At 55.6% G+C, this 22665-nt stretch overlaps 1 protein-coding gene across 2 annotated transcripts in view; it reads left to right on the forward strand.

Moving 5' to 3' along the window:
* ZER1 (zyg-11 related cell cycle regulator) overlaps positions 1 to 22665 on the forward strand; it is an 82871-nt gene that overhangs the window by 24786 nt on the left and 35420 nt on the right. For both annotated transcript variants that reach the window (XM_076064893.1, XM_076064894.1), the window contains exons 7-11: positions 871 to 985; positions 6907 to 7053; positions 10908 to 11081; positions 11818 to 12030; positions 13082 to 13123. In XM_076064893.1, the coding sequence (XP_075921008.1) occupies positions 871 to 985; positions 6907 to 7053; positions 10908 to 11081; positions 11818 to 12030; positions 13082 to 13123 (691 nt within the window). The remainder of the gene's footprint in view (positions 1 to 870; positions 986 to 6906; positions 7054 to 10907; positions 11082 to 11817; positions 12031 to 13081; positions 13124 to 22665) is intronic.

The raw sequence follows: 22665 nt of genomic DNA on the forward strand, positions 1-22665 counted from the left end.
TAGAAGGGAAACAATAAAATAGTAAAAATATAAAACAATAAAATTCTCACGACGTTTCGACCGTAACACAGAGCAGCAATCATCATCAGGTGTGAAAACCACAACAAGAAAACGTTTTCTTGCTGTGGTTTTCACACCTGATGATGATTGCTGCTTTGTGTTGCAGTCGAAACGGTCGTGAGAATTTTATTGTTTTATATTTTTATTATTTTGTTTTATATTTTTATTATTTTATTGTTTCCCTTCTACGTGATGGTGACTTTACCGAAAGAACCAAGAATATGAATCCCTGCAGTCACGAAAGCTTTAAATCAAAATATTCTTGGTTCTTTCGGCAGTCACGTAGAAGGGAAATAAAAAATGAATATAAATATAAAACAATAAAATTCTCACGTTTCGATTGCAACACAAGCAATCATCATCATCATCAGCCGTGAAAAACACCACGTCGTGAGAATTTAATTGTTTTATATTTGTATTATTTCATTATTTCCCTTCTACTACGTGGTGGTGACTTTACCGAAAGAACCAAGACTCTGACTCCCTACCGTAACGAAAGCTTTAAACCACAACAAGAAAATGTTGTTGCTGTGGTTTTCACACCTGATGATGATTGCTGCTTTGTGTTACAGTCGAAACGTCGTGAGAATTTTATTGTTTTATATTTTTATTATTTTGTTTCCCTTCTACTACGCGGTGGTGACTTTACCGAAAGAAACCAAATATCCTTGCCGTTGTTTTATATATTTGTATTATTTCATTGCTTCCCTTCTACCTGGTGGTGGTGACTTTACCGAAAGAACCAAGAATATGAACACACCTTTGTCCGTTGTTCGCGCGTCTCCGCCCGACCCTTCTCTGCCGGCGCAGCACGCAACCTTCGGATAGCAGCATCGCTCCGTTCCGCCGCCGCTCTCAGCCGTTCCAGTTCCTGGGTTTGTTCGGCACGACGCTGTGCACCGTGAAGAACATCCCGGCGCACGTGGTGCGTACGCGTGTGCGTGTGTGCGTGTCTGCGTGTGCGTGTACGCACACACACAGACACACAGACACGCACGTACACACAGACACGCACGTACACACAGATACGCACAGACACGCACGTACACACAGACACGCACGTACACACAGACACGCACGTACACACAGACACGCACGTACACACAGATACACACAGACACTCACGTACACACAGACACGCACACAGACCCGCACGTACGCACAGACACGTATACACAGATACGCACGTACACACAGACACGCACGTACACACAGACACGCACGTACACACAGACACGCACGTACACACAGACCCGCACGTACACACAGACACGTACACACACACAGACACGCACGTACACACAGACACGCACGTACACACAGACACGCACGTACACACAGACACGCACGTACACACAGACACGCACGTACACACAGACACGCACGTACACACAGACACGCACGTACACACAGACACGCACACACAGACACGCACGTACACACAGACCCGCACGTACGCACAGACACGCACGTACACACAGACACGTACACACAGACACGCACGTACACACAGACACGCACGTACGCACAGACCCGCACGTACGCACAGACACGCACGTACACACAGACACACACAGACATGCACGTACACACAGACACGCACGTACACACAGACACGCACGTACACACAGACACGCACACAGACACGCACGTACACACAGACACGCACGTACACACAGACACACACGTACACACAGACACGCACGTATACACGCACGTACACACAGACACGCACGTACACACAGACACGCACGTACACACAGATACGTACACACAGACACGCACGTACACACAGACACGCACGTACACACAGACACGCACGTACACACAGACACGCACGTACACACAGACACGTACACACAGACGTATGTGCGTGTGTACGTGTGTGTTTGCGTGTACGTGCATGTCTGCGTGTACGTGCATTGCCTGTGTGTACGTGCGTGTCTTTGCGTGTCTGTGTGTGTCTGCGTGTCTGTGTGTGTCTGCGTGTACGTGTGTGTCTGCGTGTGTGTCTGCGTGTGTGTCTGCGTGTACGTGTGTGTCTGTGTATGTGTCTGCGTGTGTGTCTGCGTGTACGTGTGTGTCTGTGTATGTGTCTGCGTGTGTGTCTGCGTGTACGTGTGTGTCTGCGTGTGTGTCTGTGTGTGTGTCTGTGTACGTGTGTCTGTGTGTGTGTCTGTGTGTGTGTCTGTGTGTCTGTGTGTGTGTCTGTGTGTGTGTGTCTGTGTGTGTGTCTGTGTGTGTGTCTGTGTGTGTGTGTCTGTGTGTGTGTCTGTGTGTGTGTCTGTGTGTGTGTGTCTGTGTGTGTGTGTCTGTGTGTGTCTGTGTGTGTCTGTGTGTGTGTGTCTGTGTGTGTGTGTCTGTGTGTGTGTCTGTGTGTGTGTCTGTGTGTGTGTGTGTCTGTGTGTGTGTGTCTGTGTGTGTGTGTCTGTGTATGTGTGTGTCTGTGTATGTGTGTGTCTGCGTGGATGTGTCTGTATGTGTGTCTGCGTGTACGTGTGTGTCTGTGTGTCTGTGTGTGTGTGTGTCTGTGTGTGTGTGTCTGCAAAACAACCCCCTACCTCCTCGCGGTGCCGGACGGGCAACTCTGTCGTGGACAGCGCTGTGGGGGGAGATCCAATTTCGATTGGCTCCTCCCCTCATGGCATATGTGTCCACCACAGGGGCTAAACGGGGGCTCTGGACGGGTGCGAGGGGCTGGTAACCCCTCCACCTTCAATTAATTACCACAAAACCACGAATTAAACTGAAATATGTAACAACTAAGCTTGTGCCGGAGGCCCCGGGGGGCCAGGCGTCTATGACGTCTCCTGGCCAAACCCCAATTGGCGGAGCCAGGAGATTGAATACCTACCCTCGGGGCTACTCCAGAAACAACAAAAAGCCACTACGGGTGGCCACGTGGAATGTTCGAACGCTCACTGCAGAGGAGAGGCTGCCACTCCTCTGTCGGGAGCTGGACCGGTACCGCCTGGATCTATGCGGCATTCAGGAGGTCCGGTGGACCGGCTCTGGCTCCTGCCACCATGAGGGGTGGACAGTCCTCTACTCGGGGCAGCAGACTGCCAAACAACAGGGTGTGGGTCTTCTTTTGAACAAAAGAATGAAGGGGGCGTGGGAGCATGGCGGTGAGGTGTGGGAAGCTGTAAGCCCCAGGCTACTTTGGGCTCGCCTTCCCATCAACCGGAGGCGAGGAATGGTGGTCGTGGTTACTTATGCCCCCACCGAAGATGAACATCCGTGGAGGGATGCAGGCAAAGCCGATGAGTCAGATGCCTTCTATGACCTCCTGTCACAGGTGCTGGCTAAAGTGGCCCCTCGGGATAGAGTCATCATGTTGGGTGACTTCAATGCCCGAGTTGGTCATGATACTGGCACCTGGTCTGGAGTGATTGGAGAGCATGGGCCAGATCAGCTCAATAACAACGGTAGGAGGCTGCTAGATTTTTGTGCAGCCCATGGGCTTGTAATTACCAACACGCTGTTCCGGCATCGGCGCATCCACACAACATCATGGATGCATGCCGGGTCCAAGCAAGAACATCTGCTGGACTACATAGTGACGGACCAGCGAATGCGAGCCCATGTCCTTGACACCCGGACCTACCGTGGAGCTGATCTGCCCTCTGACCATCGACTAGTCATCTGTAAGATGCGCCTGCCATTCTTCCACTCCGGTGGTGGGTGTACACCCAGGACCCCATTCCAACCTAAAGTGGCCTGGTCTCAGTTATCTGATGAAAGTTGCAAGCGAGAATTTCATCATCGCTTGCGGCTGGGATTGGCATCGTCCCCGACTCCTCCTGACGTCGAGGGTAAATGGGCGAGGTTTAGGACTGTGACTCATGCAGCTGCAATGGCTGCTTTGGGTACGCGGTCCAGACCTCCCCAGACACCCTGGATGACAGAGGAGTTGTTCAGGATGGTTGAGAAAAAGCGACAGGCCCACTGTCATCGGCTACAGAATCCCACGTCAGAGAATGAGGAGGCTTACCGCAGCCTTCGCTCGGAGGTTCGGAGAGCCGTGAGGCGCTGCAAGGATGGGTGGTGGTCGCGGGTTGCTGAGGAGATGGAGTCTGCCTCAGTGGCCCGTGATCACAAATCTCTATTTAACTCCATCAAAAAAGTAACCTGCAGCGCCACACCTATTACTATCATTAGGGGAAAAAACGGTGATCCAATTTCCGACCCCCAGGAACAGGTTCGCAGATTTGCTGAGCATTTCTGTGAGGTCCTGGGGGAGGGAAAATCCCTCAGCCAGGAAAACATCGTGGCACAAAGTGAGGATGACCCTGCTGAGGCTGCGGTGCCTCAAATATTGGATGAAGTCACCCCCTGTGAGTGGCTGGCTGAGGTGCCATCTGCTGAGGAAGTATTGAAGGCGATCCGGAGTCTGAGACCAGGAAAGGCAGCGGGCAGAGATGATCTCCCAAGCGAAATGCTGAGGGAGGGTGGCGTTTGTGCACAGACTGCCCTATATGACATCATAACAACAGTCTGGACCACTGGACGGGTTCCGCAGGATTGGAAGGATGCCCTGGTGGTCCCCCTTTTTAAGAAGGGGGACCGCACAGACTGTAACAACTACAGGGGCATCTCACTCCTCAGTGTGCCGGGAAAGGTCCTGGCAAGGATTATTCAGCATCGCCTTGTCAGGCACGCTGAGGAGAGGCTTGCGGAGCCCCAATGCGGTTTCAGGAAAGGGCGGTCCTGCACAGATGCCATATTTTCTGTCCGTCTGCTACAGCAGAGGTGTAGGGAATTCCAACAAGACCTACATCTCTGCTTTATTGACCTGGTCAAGGCCTATGATACCATCAGTAGGCCTGGGCTCTGGGTCGTTCTTCGTGCTTTTGGAGTACCTGACCCTCTGCTCACGATCATTAAGGACCTTCATGATGGTGAGCGGGCCCGGGTAAAACTACGTGGCCGGGAGTCAGAGCCATTCCCTGTACACCTTGGGGTGCGACAGGGATGTCCTCTGGCTCCCACATTATTTAACATCTATTTTGACCACGTAGTTCGTGAAGCCTTCAATAGCTGTACCGGGGGAATCTCCATATGGTACAGATATAATGGGAGGCTAATCGATGCCCGGGTGCGGTCAAGGGATGGCTCCCTATTGCTCAACCACGTTATGTATGCTGATGATTTGGTAATAGCTGCTCAGTCAGAGGAGGAGTTGGAGACTCTGCTGCTGAGACTGGAGCGTGCCACTAAGAGGTGGGGCCTTACCATCAGCCCCACCAAAACTAAGCACCTGCCTGGGTATTTTGTACCATCGGACACTCCACCCCCACAACTCCCAATCGGTGATGGGGCAGTTGTGGAGAGAGTGGAGAGTTTCCCATACCTGGGCAGTGTGCTTATGACTGGCTCCAGTTTAACAGCAGAGGTCTCACTCCGAATCAGTCGAGCGGCAATATCTTTTCATCGGTTGCGTAACGCTGTGTGGAAGCTACCTGGTCTGTCGCTCCGCACTAAGCTTCAGGTCTTCTCGGCCACGGTCATTCCCTCCCTTCTCTACGCTTGCGAAACGTGGACCCCCCTAATGGAACATCTTCGCCGGTTAGAAACATTTAGGCTGGCCTGCCTACGATCCATCCTGGGTTTAACCAGACTGGATTGTGTGAGGAGCTCACAAATCCTTGAAAGATCTGGGCAAGGTCCCATCGGTGAACTCCTCCGGCAGGCAAGGCTGCGATGGCTGGGTCATGTAGCCCGCATGCCCAGCCACCGCATGCCGAAACAGCTTTTGTTTGGCCGGATTGAGGGGGCTAAGCGGGCGCGGCACGGGCTAGAGAAGAGATGGAGTGATGTGGTACAGGAGGACGTGGAGCTGAGTGGACTTGCCGATGACTGGTACCAGCGGTGTCAAGATCGGCCTCTGTGGAGGAGGCTCGTGAAGGATGCTACTGGGCAGTTGGAGGCAGTCGCCCTCCAACAACAACGGAGGGCGGAGGAGCGACGCTCACAACAGCGAGCGGAGCGCCGGGTGGCTAAAGCACAGCAGGTTGGCACAGTAGGGGGCACAGGTGGTGCATCAGCCAGTCATCTCAGTCAGTCGACCCGTGGCACCTGGGTCTGCCCCGTGACCTCCTGCCAGCGGGCGTTCGACACTTCACGTGGCCTCAGGGTGCACATAGCCTGGCACAAGCGTCGTGGTGACGTCACCGCCACTTAGTGGCGAATGGCGGTTGTTGTTGTGTGTGTCTGTGTGTGTGTGTGTGTGTCTGTGTGTGTGTGTGTCTGTGTGTGTGTGTCTGTGTGTGTGTGTGTCTGTGTGTGTGTCTGTGTGTGTGTCTGTGTGTGTCTGTGTGTGTGTCTGTGTGTGTGTCTGTGTGTGTGTCTGTGTGTGTGTCTGTGTGTGTGTGTCTGTGTGTGTGTCTGTGTGTGTGTGTTTCTGTGTGTGTGTGTGTGTCTGTGTATATGTGTGTGTGTCTGTGTGTGTGTGTGTGTGTCTGTGTGTGTGTGTGTGTCTGTGTGTGTGTGTCTGTGTGTCTGTGTGTGTGTGTGTCTGTGTGTGTGTCTGTGTGTCTGTGTGTCTGTGTGTGTGTGTGTCTGTGTGTCTGTGTGTCTGTGTGTGTGTGTGTCTGTGTGTGTCTGTGTGTCTGTGTGTGTCTGTGTGTGTGTCTGTGTGTGTGTCTGTGTGTGTGTCTGTGTGTGTGTGTGTCTGTCTGTGTGTGTCTGTGTGTCTGTGTGTGTGTGTGTCTGTGTGTGTGTCTGTGTGTGTCTGTGTGTGTGTGTGTCTGTGTGTCTGTGTGAGTGTGTGTGTGTCTGTGTCTGTGTGTGTGTCTGCGTCGTGCCCCGTCATCGACGTCCCCTGCGCTGCGTCCCGCCGCCCAGGTGACGGGCGAGGAGAGTGAGGCCCACGTGCTCAACGCCATCGAGGCCTACACCGACCTCAGGCCAGAGGTGGCCTCCACCGCCATCAACTGCCTCTTCGTGCTGGCACGGATCTCCCGCTGCCAGCAGCCCCTACGGGCCCTGCAGGTGGCACCCGCTAGCTCACTCGCTCACTCACTCACTCACCCACTCACTCACCCACTCGCTCACTCACACGCTCACTCACTCACCCACTCGCTCGCTCGCTCACTCACTCACTCACACACACACTCGCTCGCTCGCTCGCTCGCTCACACGCTAGCTCACTCACCCTTTAACTCACTCATTCACTCACTCGCTCGCTCACACGCTCACCCGCTAGCTCACTCACTCGCTCACTCGCTCGCTCACACGCTAGCTCACTCGCTCACTCACTCGCTCACTCACTCGCTCACTCGCTCGCTCACTCACTCGCTCACTCACACACTCGCTCACACACTCACTCGCTCACTCACTCACTCACACGCTAGCTCACACGCTAGCTCACTCATTCACTCGCTCACTCACTCGCTCACTCATTCACCCGCTAGCTCACTCACTCGCTCACTCGCTCACTCACTCACACGCTCGCTCACTCACCCGCTCGCTCACTCGCTCACTCACTCGCTCACTCACTCGCTCACTCACACGCTCGCTCACTCACCCGCTCGCTCACTCGCTCACTCACTCACTCGCTCACTCGCTCACTCACTCGCTCACTCACTCGCTCACTCACACGCTCGCTCACTCACACGCTAGCTCACTCGCTCACTCACTCGCTCACTCACACGCTCGCTAGCTCACTCACTCGCTCACTCGCTCACTCACTCGCTCACTCACTCACTCGCTAGCTCACTCGCTCGCTCACTCACTCGCTCACTCACTCGCTCGCTCACATGCTCACTCACTCACTCACACGCTAGCTCACTCACTCGCTCACTCACTCGCTCACTCGCTCACTCACTCACTCGCTCACTCGCTCACTCGCTCACTCGCTCACTCACTCGCTCACTCACTCACTCGCTCACTCACTCGCTCACTCGCTCACTCGCTCACTCGCTCGCTCACTCACTCGCTCACTCGCTCGCTCACTCACTCACTCGCTCACTCACTCACACGCTAGCTCACTCACTCGCTCACTCACTCGCTCACTCGCTCACTCACTCACTCGCTCACTCGCTCACTCGCTCACTCGCTCACTCACTCGCTCACTCACTCACTCGCTCACTCACTCGCTCACTCGCTCACTCACACGCTAGCTCACTCGCTCACTCGCTCGCTCACTCACTCGCTCACTCACTCACTCACACGCTAGCTCACTCACTCGCTCACTCACTCGCTCACTCGCTCACTCACTCACTCGCTCACTCGCTCACTCGCTCACTCACTCGCTCACTCACTCACTCGCTCACTCGCTCACTCGCTCGCTCACTCGCTCACTCGCTCACTCGCTCACTCGCTCACTCGCTCGCTCACTCGCTCACTCGCTCACTCACACGCTAGCTCACTCGCTCACTCACTCGCTCACTCACTCACTCACTCACTCGCTCACTCACTCACTCGCTCACTCACTCACTCGCTCACTCACTCACTCACTCGCTCGCTCACTCGCTCGCTCACTCGCTCACTCACTCGCTCACTCACCCACTAGCTCACTCATTCACTCACACGCTAGCTCACTCGCTCACTCACTCGCTCACTCACTCACTCACTCACTCGCTAGCTCACTCACACACTCACTCACTCACTCGCTCACTCGCTAGCTCACTCGCTCACTCACACACTCACCCGCTAACTCACTCGCTCACTCACTCGCTCGCTCACTCACTCGCTCGCTCACTCGCTCACTCACTCGCTCACTCACTCACCCGCTAGCTCACTCGCTCACTCACTCGCTCACTCGCTCACTCACTCGCTCACTCACTCACTCACTCGCTCACTCGCTAGCTCACTCACACACTCACTCACTCACTCGCTCACTCGCTAGCTCCCTCGCTCACTCACACACTCACCCGCTAACTCACTCGCTCACTCACTCGCTCGCTCACTCACTCGCTCGCTCACTCGCTCACTCACTCGCTCACTCACTCACCCGCTAGCTCACTCGCTCACTCACTCGCTCACACGCTCGCTCACTCGCTCACTCACACGCTAGCTCACTCGCTCACTCACTCACTCGCTCACTCACTCACTCGCTCGCTCACTCGCTCACTCACTCACTCACTCGCTCACTCACTCGCTCGCTCACACGCTCACTCACTCACTCACACGCTAGCTCACTCGCTCACTCACTCGCTCACTCACACGCTCGCTCACTCGCTCACTCACACGCTCGCTCACACGCTCACTCGCTCACTCACTCACTCGCTCGCTCGCTCACTCGCTCACTCACTCGCTCACTCACTCGCTCACTCACACGCTCGCTCACTCGCCCACTCACACGCTCGCTCACACGCTCGCTCACACGCTCACTCACTCGCTCACTCATTCACTCGCTCACACGCTCACTCACTCGCTCACTCACTCGCTCGCTCACACGCTCGCTCACACGCTCACTCACTCGCTCACTCACACGCTCGCTCACACGCTCGCTCACACGCTCACTCACACGCTCACTCGCTCACTCACACGCTAGCTCACTCGCTCACTCACTCGCTCACTCACTCGCTCACTCACACGCTCACTCACTCACTCGCTCACTCACTCGCTCACTCACCCGCTCACTTGCTCACTCACACGCTCACTCACTCGCTCACTCGCTCACTCACACGCTCACTCACTCACTCACTCGCTCACTCACACGCTCACTCGCTCACACACTCACTCGCTCACTCGCTCACTCACTCGCTCACTCACTCGCTCACTCACTCACTCACTCGCTCACTCACACACTCACCCGCTAGCTCACTCGCTCACTCACTCGCTCACTCACACGCTAGCTCACTCGCTCACTCACACGCTCACTCGCTCACTCGCTCACTCACTCGCTCACTCACTCATTCACTCACTCGCTCGCTCACACGCTCACCCGCTAGCTCACTCGCTCACTCACTCGCTCACTCACACGCTCGCTCACACGCTCACTCACCCACTAGCGCACTCATTCACTCACTCGCTCACTCACTCGCTAGCTCACTCGCTCGCTCACACACTCACCCACTAGCTCACTCATTCACTCACTCGCTCACTCACACACTCACTCGCTCACTCACTCGCTCACTCACATGCTCACTCACTCGCTCACACGCTAGCTCACTCGCTCGCTCACTCGCTCACTCACACGCTCACTCACACGCTCACTCACTCATTCACTCAATCGCTCACTCACTCGCTCACTCGCTCACTCACTCACTCACTCACTCGCTCACTCACTCACTCACTCGCCTGCTCACTCGCTCACTCGCTCGCTCGCTCGCTCACTCACTCGCTCGCTCACACGCTCACCCGCTCACCCGCTAACTCGCTCACTCACTCACTCGCTCACCCGCTCACCCGCTAACTCGCTCACTCACTCACTCACACGCTCACCCGCTAGCTCACTCACTCACTCACTCGCTCACTCGCCCGCTCACTCGCTCGCTCACTCGCTCGCTCACTCACTCACTTGCTCACTCACTCACTCACTCGCTCACTCACTCGCTCGCTCACTCGCTCACTCGCTCACTCACCCGCTCACCCGCTCACCCGCTCACTCACTCACTCGCTCGCTCACACGCTCACCCGCTAACTCGCTCACTCACTCACTCGCTCGCTCACACGCTCACCCGCTCACCCGCTAACTCGCTCACTCACTCGCTCACTCGCTCACTCGCTCGCCCGTTCACTTGCCCGCTCGCTCGCCCGCCCGCCCGCTCACTATCCCGCTTGGCCGCCCGCTCACTCACCCTCCCACCCACCCTGCCACCCACCCTGCCACCCACTCACCCACCCACCCTGCCACCCACCCACCCTGCCACCCACCCACCCTGCCACCCACCCCCTAGCTGGTGGTGTGCGCCCTCCGTCGCCACCGCTACAACCGCCACGTGCAGGTGACGGGGAGTGCTGCTCTCTTCTACCTGACGGGCAGTGAGTATCGCGCCGAGCACTCGGAGGCCCTTCGGCGGCAAGTCCTCTCTGTGGTGCTCAACGGCATGGAGGCCTACCAGGAGGTTACCGTGAGTATTACTGTGTGTGTGTGTAGTGTGTGTGGTGTGTGTGGTGTGTGTGTGTGTAGTGTGGTGTGTGTGGTGTGTGTATGTGTGGTGTGTGTGTGGTGTGTGTGTGGTGTGTGTGTGGTGTGTTGTGGTGTGTGTGTGCTGTGTGTGTGTGGTGTGTGTGTGTTGTGTGTGGTGTGCGTGTGGTGTGTGTGGTGTGCGTGGTGCGTGTGTAGTGTGTGCGCGCGTGCGTGCGGTGTGTGTGTGTGTGTGTGTGCGTGCGGTGTGTGTGTGTGTGTGTGTGCGGTGTGTGTGTGTGTGTGTGTGCGTGCGGTGTGTGTGTGTGCGGTGTGTGCGGTGTGTGTGTGTGCGTGGTGTGTGTGTGTGTGTGGTGTGTGTGGTGTGTGTGTGGTGTGTGTGTGGTGTGTGTGTGGTATGTGTGGTGTGTGTGTGGTGTGTGTGGTGCGTGTGTGCGGTGTGTGGTGTGTGTGGTGTGTGTGTGTGGTGCGTGCGTGCGGCGTGCGTGCGGTGTGTGTGTGCGTGGTGTGCGGTGTGTGTGTGTGGTGTGTGTGCGGTGTGTGCGTGGTGTGTGTGTGGTGTGTGTGCGTGTGTTGTGTGTGTTGTGTGTGTGTGCGTGCGGTGTGTGTGCGTGTGGTGTGTGTGTGTGTGCGTGGTGCGTGCGCGTGGGTTATCACCATTGCCACTGTGACCACCACCACCACCACCTCCACCACCTCCACCACCTCCCCGCGTGCAGGTGCAGCGCAACTGCTGCCTCACGCTGTGTAACTTTGGCGTGCCCGAGGAGCTGGAGTTTGCGTACGGGCGCGCCACGCGCCTGCTGCTCGCCATCTTGCAGCAGCCCACGCAGGACTCGGTGCAGCGGATCGCCGTGCACCTCTGCAACGCGCTCGTGTGCCAGGTGGACCACGCGCACAAGGAGGCCGTCGGGCGCATGGGGTTCGTGCGGGTGAGTGAGGGGGTTGCCGGAGGAGCCGCCGCCGTCAATGCCGTCGTCGCCGTCAATGTCGTCGTCATCGTCGACATCGTCACCGTCACCACCATCTTCATCGTCATCGTCGTCGTCACCATCGTCACCGTCATCGTCGTCGTCGTCACCGTCGTCATCACCGTCGTCATCACCATCGTCATCACCATCATCACCATTGTCACCGTCATCGTCACCATCATCATCACCGTCGTCACCATCGTCATCACCATCGTCATCACCATCGTCGTCATCATCGTCATCACCATCGTCATCACCATCGTCATCACCATCGTCATCACCATCATCACCATTGTCACCATCGTCATCACCATCACCATCGTCATCACCATCGTCATCACCATCGTCATCACCATCGTCACCGTCGTCATCACCATCGTCACCATCACCATCGTCATCGTCACCATCGTCGTCACCATCGTCGTCATCACCATCGTCATCATCGTCGTCACCATCATCACCATCGTCACCATCACCATCGTCATCATCGTCATCACCATCGTCGTCACCATCATCGTCGTCACCATCGTCACCATCGTCGTCATCACCATCATCGTCACCGTCGTCATCACCATCATCGTCATCATCATCGTCACCACCATCATCGTCACCATCGTCATCACCGTCATCGTCACCATCATCACCGTCATCACCGTCATCACCGTCGTCACCATCGTCGTCATCGTCGTCATCGTCATCATAATCATCACCGTCGTCATCACCACCACCACGAGTGACAGATTATCTGAACCAGTCCTCGGCCTCCCCTAGGTCGACTCAGCCTCAAATGAGTCACCCGGTGCTGTGTGTGTGTAGTAAAACATCGTTACTGGGGGAGACAAAGGCGGCCGGGCGTGGTGCTGGCCACCCACCCCCTCTGTGTGTGCTCACAGTGCCGGTAGCCTTCACAGGCGCTGCTGCTACTCGCTAACCGCACTTGCCCCTACAGACTGTTAGAGGCTACACGGGGGACCTTTGTCTGTGTCTGTGTGTGTGTTTACAATTCATACAGACGATGATGAAGATCATCAGGTATCGACTGCTGAGGAAGACGGTGAGGAACCACCCGCCGCTCACCACTCCACCTCACCACTCCGCTCGAACGCTCACCACTCACCCAAACACTCACCACTCTGCTGTACCGCTCACCACTCACCCGACCACTCACCCGACCGCTCACCACTCACCCAAACACTCACCACTCTGCTGTACCGCTCACCACTCACCCGACCACTCACCCGACCGCTCACCACTCACCCAAACACTCACCACTCTGCTGTACCGCTCACCACTCACCCGACCACTCACCCGACCGCTCACCACTCACCCAAACACTCACCACTCTGCTCTACTGCTCACCACTCACCCAACCACTCACCCGACCGCTCACCACTCACCCAAACACTCACCACTCTGCTCTACCGCTCACCACTCACCCAAACACTCACCCGACCGCTCGCCACTCCGCTCGAACGCTCACCACTCACCCAAACACTCACCCGACCGCTCACCACTCCACCTCACCACTCCGCTCGAACGCTCACCACTCACCAAAAAACACTCACCCGACCGCTCACCACTCACCCAAACACTCACCACTCTGCTCTACCGCTCACCACTCACCCGACCACTCAGCACTCGGCTCTACCACTCACCCAAACACTCACCCGACCGCTCACCACTCACCCAAACACTCACCCGACCGCTCGCCAATCCCCCAAACACTCACCACTCTGCTCTACTGCTCACCACTCACCCAACCACTCACCCGACCGCTCACCACTCACCCAAACACTCACCCGACCGCTCACCATTCACTCAAACACTCACCCGACCACTCACCACTCCGCTCGACCGCTCACCACTCCAGAGAGCTGTGTCTCACACAGAGACCCATAGACTCACACAGAGACCCATAGACTCACATAGAGACCCGTAGACTCATCACACAGAGACCCATAGACTCACATAGAGACCACAGACTCACACAGAGACCCACAGACTCACACACAGACTCACACACAGAGACCCACAGAGACCCACAGACTCACACACAGAGACCCACAGGCTCACACAGACTCACACACAGAGACACACAGACTCACACACAGAGACCCACAGACTCACACACAGAGACCCACAGACTCACGCACAGACTTATCACACAGAGACCCACAGACTCACACACAGAGACCCACAGACTCACCACACAGAGACCCATAGACTCACCACACAGAGACCCACAGACTCGCACAGACTCACACACAGAGACCCACAGACTCATCACACAGAAACCCATAGACTCACCACACAGAGACCCAAAGACTCACACACAGAGACCCACAGACTCGCACAGATTCACCACACAGACTCACACAGACTCGCACACAGAGACCCACAGACTCACACAGAGACCCACAGACTCACCACACAGAGACCCACAGACTCGCCACACAGAGATCCAAAGCCTCACCACACAGAGACCCACAGACTCACCACACAGAGACCCACAGACTCACCACACAGAGACGCACAGACTCACCACACAGAGACCCACAGACTCACCACACAGAGACCCACAGACTCGCACACAGAGACCCACAGACTCACCACACAGAGACCCACAGACTCACCACACAGATACCCACAGACTCGCACACAGAGACCCACAGACTCACCACACAGAGACCCACAGAGTCACCACACAGAGACCCACAGACTCACCACACAGAGACCAATAGACTTATCACACAGAGACCCACAGACTCACCACACAGAGACCCACAGACTCACCAAACAGAGACACACAGACTCACCACACAGAGACCCACAGACTCACACACAGAGACCCACAGACTCACACACAGAGACCCACAGACTCACACACAGAGACCCACAGACTCACACACAGAGCCCCACAGACTCACCACACAGAGACCCACAGACTCACCACACAGATACCTACAGACTCGCACACAGAGACCCACAGACTCACCACACAGAGACCCACCACACAGAGACCCACAGACTCACCACACAGAGACCCACAGACTCACCACACAGAGACCCACAGACTCGCACACAAAGACCCACAGACTCACCACACAGAGACCCACAGACTCACCACACAGAGACCCACAGACTCACCACGCAGAGACCCACAGACTCACCACACAGAGACCCACAGACTCACACACAGAGACCCACAGACTCACACACAGAGACCCACAGACTCACACACAGAGACCCACAGACTCACACACAGAGACCCACAGACTCACCACACAGAGACCCACAGACTCACACACAGAGACCCACAGACTCACACACAGAGACCCACAGACTCACACACAGAGACCCACAGACTCACACACAGAGACCCACAGACTCACACACAGAGACCCACAGACTCACGCACAGACTTATCACACAGAGACCCACAGACTCACACACAGAGACCCACAGACTCACCACACAGAGACCCATAGACTCACCACACAGAGACCCACAGACTCGCACAGACTCACACACAGAGACCCACAGACTCATCACACAGAAACCCATAGACTCACCACACAGAGACCAATAGACTTATCACACAGAAACCCACAGACTCACCACACAGAGACTCACAGACTCACCAAACAGAGACACACAGACTCACCACACAGAGACCCACAGACTCACCACACAGAGACCCACAGACTCACCACACAGAGACCAATAGACTTATCACACAGAAACCCACAGACTCACCACACAGAGACTCACAGACTCACCAAACAGAGACACACAGACTCACCACACAGAGACCCACAGACTCACACACAGAGACCCACAGACTCACACACAGAGACCCACAGACTCACACACAGAGACCCACAGACTCACACACAGAGACGCACAGACTTCACACACAGAGACCCACAGACTCACCACACAGAGACCCACAGACTCACCACACAGATACCCACAGACTCACCACACAGAGACCCACAGACTCACCACACAGATACCCACAGACTCGCACACAGAGACCCACAGACTCACCACACAGAGACCCACAGACTCACCACACAGAGACCCACAGACTCACCACACAGAGACCAATAGACTTATCACACAGAGACCCACAGACTCACCACACAGAGACCCACAGACTCACCAAACAGAGACACACAGACTCACCACACAGAGACCCACAGACTCACACACAGAGACCCACAGACTCACACACAGAGACCCACAGACTCACACACAGAGACCCACAGACTCACACACAGAGCCCCACAGACTCACCACACAGAGACCCACAGACTCACCACACAGATACCTACCGACTCGCACACAGAGACCCACAGACTCACCACACAGAGACCCACCACACAGAGACCCACAGACTCACCACACAGAGACCCACAGACTCACCACACAGAGACCCACAGACTCACACACAAAGACCCACAGACTCACCACACAGAGACCCACAGACTCACCACACAGAGACCCACAGACTCACCACACAGAGACCCACAGACTCACCACACAGAGACCCACAGACTCGCACACAAAGACCCACAGACTCACCACACAGAGACCCACAGACTCACCACACAGAGACCCACAGACTCACACACAGAGACCCACAGACTCACACACAGAGACCCACAGACTCACACACAGAGACCCACAGACTCACACACAGAGACCCACAGACTCACCACACAGAGATCCACAGACTCACACACAGAGACCCACAGACTCACCAAACAGAGACACACAGACTCACCACACAGAGACCCACAGACTCACACACAGAGACCCACAGACTCACACACAGAGACCCACAGACTCACACACAGAGACCCACAGACTCACACACAGAGCCCCACAGACTCACCACACAGAGACCCACAGACTCACCACACAGATACCTACAGACTCGCACACAGAGACCCACAGACTCACCACACAGAGACCCACCACACAGAGACCCACAGACTCACCACACAGAGACCCACAGACTCACCACACAGAGACCCACAGACTCACCACACAGAGACCCACAGACTCGCCACACAGAGACCCAAAGCCTCACCACACAGAGACCCACAGACTCACCACACAGAGACCCACAGACTCACCACACAGAGACGCACAGACTCACCACACAGAGACCCACAGACTCACCACACAGAGACCCACAGACTCGCACACAGAGACCCACAGACTCACCACACAGAGACCCACAGACTCACCACACAGATACCCACAGACTCGCACACAGAGACCCACAGACTCACCACACAGAGACCCACAGACTCACCACACAGAGACCCACAGACTCACCACACAGAGACCAATAGACTTATCACACAGAAACCCACAGACTCACCACACAGAGACTCACAGACTCACCAAACAGAGACACACAGACTCACCACACAGAGACCCACAGACTCACACACAGAGACCCACAGACTCACACACAGAGACCCACAGACTCACACACAGAGACCCACAGACTCACACACAGAGACGCACAGACTCACACACAGAGACCCACAGACTCACCACACAGAGACCCACAGACTCACCACACAGATACCCACAGACTCACCACACAGAGACCCACAGACTCACCACACAGATACCCACAGACTCGCACACAGAGACCCACAGACTCACCACACAGAGACCCACAGACTCACCACACAGAGACCCACAGACTCACCACAAAGAGACCAATAGACTTATCACACAGAGACCCACAGACTCACCACACAGAGACCCACAGACTCACCAAACAGAGACACACAGACTCACCACACAGAGACCCACAGACTCACACACAGAGACCCACAGACTCACACACAGAGACCCACAGACTCACACACAGAGACCCACAGACTCACACACAGAGCCCCACAGACTCACCACACAGAGACCCACAGACTCACCACACAGATACCTACAGACTCGCACACAGAGACCCACAGACTCACCACACAGAGACCCACCACACAGAGACCCACAGACTCACCACACAGAGACCCACAGACTCACCACACAGAGACCCACAGACTCGCACACAAAGACCCACAGACTCACCACACAGAGACCCACAGACTCACCACACAGAGACCCACAGACTCACCACACAGAGACCCACAGACTCACCACACAGAGACCCACAGACTCACACACAGAGACCCACAGACTCACACACAGAGACCCACAGACTCACACACAGAGACCCACAGACTCACACACAGAGACCCACAGACTCACCACACAGAGACCCACAGACTCACACACAGAGACCCACAGACTCACCAAACAGAGACACACAGACTCACCACACAGAGACCCACAGACTCACACACAGAGACCCACAGACTCACACACAGAGACCCACAGACTCACACACAGAGACCCACAGACTCACACACAGAGCCCCACAGACTCATCACACAGAGACCCACAGACTCACCACACAGATACCTACAGACTCGCACACAGAGACCCACAGACTCACCACACAGAGACCCACCACACAGAGACCCACAGACTCACCACACAGAGACCCACAGACTCACCACACAGAGACCCACAGACTCACCACACAGAGACCCACAGACTCGCCACACAGAGACCCAAAGCCTCACCACACAGAGACCCACAGACTCACCACACAGAGACCCACAGACTCACCACACAGAGACGCACAGACTCACCACACAGAGACCCACAGACTCACCACACAGAGACCCACAGACTCGCACACAGAGACCCACAGACTCACCACACAGAGACCCACAGACTCACCACACAGATACCCACAGACTCGCACACAGAGACCCACAGACTCACCACACAGAGACCCACAGACTCACCACACAGAGACCCACAGACTCACCACACAGAGACCAATAGACTTATCACACAGAGACCCACAGACTCACCACACAGAGACCCACAGACTCACCAAACAGAGACACACAGACTCACCACACAGAGACCCACAGACTCACACACAGAGACCCACAGACTCACACACAGAGACCCACAGACTCACACACAGAGACCCACAGACTCACACACAGAGCCCCACAGACTCACCACACAGAGACCCACAGACTCACCACACAGATACCTACAGACTCGCACACAGAGACCCACAGACTCACCACACAGAGACCCACCACACAGAGACCCACAGACTCACCACACAGAGACCCACAGACTCACCACACAGAGACCCACAGACTCGCACACAAAGACCCACAGACTCACCACACAGAGACCCACAGACTCACCACACAGAGACCCACAGACTCACCACACAGAGACTCACAGACTCACCACACAGAGACCCACAGACTCACACACAGAGACCCACAGACTCACACACAGAGACCCACAGACTCACACACAGAGACCCACAGACTCACACACAGAGACCCACAGACTCACCACACAGAGACCCACAGACTCACACACAGAGACCCACAGACTCACACACAGAGACCCACAGACTCACACACAGAGACCCACAGACTCACACACAGAGACCCACAGACTCACACACAGAGACCCACAGACTCACACACAGAGACCCACAGACTCACGCACAGACTTATCACACAGAGACCCACAGACTCACACACAGAGACCCACAGACTCACCACACAGAGACCCATAGACTCACCACACAGAGACCCACAGACTCGCACAGACTCACACACAGAGACCCACAGACTCATCACACAGAAACCCATAGACTCACCACACAGAGACCAATAGACTTATCACACAGAAACCCACAGACTCACCACACAGAGACTCACAGACTCACCAAACAGAGACACACAGACTCACCACACAGAGACCCACAGACTCACCACACAGAGACCCACAGACTCACCACACAGAGACCAATAGACTTATCACACAGAAACCCACAGACTCACCACACAGAGACTCACAGACTCACCAAACAGAGACACACAGACTCACCACACAGAGACCCACAGACTCACACACAGAGACCCACAGACTCACACACAGAGACCCACAGACTCACACACAGAGACCCACAGACTCACACACAGAGACGCACAGACTCACACACAGAGACCCACAGACTCACCACACAGAGACCCACAGACTCACCACACAGATACCCACAGACTCACCACACAGAGACCCACAGACTCACCACACAGATACCCACAGACTCGCACACAGAGACCCACAGACTCACCACACAGAGACCCACAGACTCACCACACAGAGACCCACAGACTCACCACACAGAGACCAATAGACTTATCACACAGAGACCCACAGACTCACCACACAGAGACCCACAGACTCACCAAACAGAGACACACAGACTCACCACACAGAGACCCACAGACTCACACACAGAGACCCACAGACTCACACACAGAGACCCACAGACTCACACACAGAGACCCACAGACTCACACACAGAGCCCCACAGACTCACCACACAGAGACCCACAGACTCACCACACAGATACCTACAGACTCGCACACAGAGACCCACAGACTCACCACACAGAGACCCACCACACAGAGACCCACAGACTCACCACACAGAGACCCACAGACTCACCACACAGAGACCCACAGACTCGCACACAAAGACCCACAGACTCACCACACAGAGACCCACAGACTCACCACACAGAGACCCACAGACTCACCACACAGAGACCCACAGACTCACCACACAGAGACCCACAGACTCACACACAGAGACCCACAGACTCACACACAGAGACCCACAGACTCACACACAGAGACCCACAGACTCACACACAGAGACCCACAGACTCACCACACAGAGACCCACAGACTCACACACAGAGCCCCACAGACTCACCACACAGAGACCCACAGACTCACCACACAGATACCTACAGACTCGCACACAGAGACCCACAGACTCACCACACAGAGACCCACCACACAGAGACCCACAGACTCACCACACAGAGACCCACAGACTCACCACACAGAGACCCACAGACTCACCACACAGAGACCCACAGACTCGCCACACAGAGACCCAAAGCCTCACCACACAGAGACCCACAGACTCACCACACAGAGACCCACAGACTCACCACACAGAGACGCACAGACTCACCACACAGAGACCCACAGACTCACCACACAGAGACCCACAGACTCGCACACAGAGACCCACAGACTCACCACACAGAGACCCACAGACTCACCACACAGATACCCACAGACTCGCACACAGAGACCCACAGACTCACCACACAGAGACCCACAGACTCACCACACAGAGACCCACAGACTCACCACACAGAGACCAATAGACTTATCACACAGAAACCCACAGACTCACCACACAGAGACTCACAGACTCACCAAACAGAGACACACAGACTCACCACACAGAGACCCACAGACTCACACACAGAGACCCACAGACTCACACACAGAGACCCACAGACTCACACACAGAGACCCACAGACTCACACACAGAGACGCACAGACTCACACACAGAGACCCACAGACTCACCACACAGAGACCCACAGACTCACCACACAGATACCCACAGACTCACCACACAGAGACCCACAGACTCACCACACAGATACCCACAGACTCGCACACAGAGACCCACAGACTCACCACACAGAGACCCACAGACTCACCACACAGAGACCCACAGACTCACCACAAAGAGACCAATAGACTTATCACACAGAGACCCACAGACTCACCACACAGAGACCCACAGACTCACCAAACAGAGACACACAGACTCACCACACAGAGACCCACAGACTCACACACAGAGACCCACAGACTCACACACAGAGACCCACAGACTCACACACAGAGACCCACAGACTCACACACAGAGCCCCACAGACTCACCACACAGAGACCCACAGACTCACCACACAGATACCTACAGACTCGCACACAGAGACCCACAGACTCACCACACAGAGACCCACCACACAGAGACCCACAGACTCACCACACAGAGACCCACAGACTCACCACACAGAGACCCACAGACTCGCACACAAAGACCCACAGACTCACCACACAGAGACCCACAGACTCACCACACAGAGACCCACAGACTCACCACACAGAGACCCACAGACTCACCACACAGAGACCCACAGACTCACACACAGAGACCCACAGACTCACACACAGAGACCCACAGACTCACACACAGAGACCCACAGACTCACACACAGAGACCCACAGACTCACCACACAGAGACCCACAGACTCACACACAGAGACCCACAGACTCACCAAACAGAGACACACAGACTCACCACACAGAGACCCACAGACTCACACACAGAGACCCACAGACTCACACACAGAGACCCACAGACTCACACACAGAGACCCACAGACTCACACACAGAGCCCCACAGACTCATCACACAGAGACCCACAGACTCACCACACAGATACCTACAGACTCGCACACAGAGACCCACAGACTCACCACACAGAGACCCACCACACAGAGACCCACAGACTCACCACACA

Source organism: Petromyzon marinus, unplaced genomic scaffold (genome assembly GCF_048934315.1).
Source record: "Petromyzon marinus isolate PM22_M1 ecotype Great Lakes invasive population unplaced genomic scaffold, UKy_Petmar_22M1.pri1.0 PM_Scaffold_87, whole genome shotgun sequence".
NCBI lineage: Eukaryota > Metazoa > Chordata > Hyperoartia > Petromyzontiformes > Petromyzontidae > Petromyzon > Petromyzon marinus.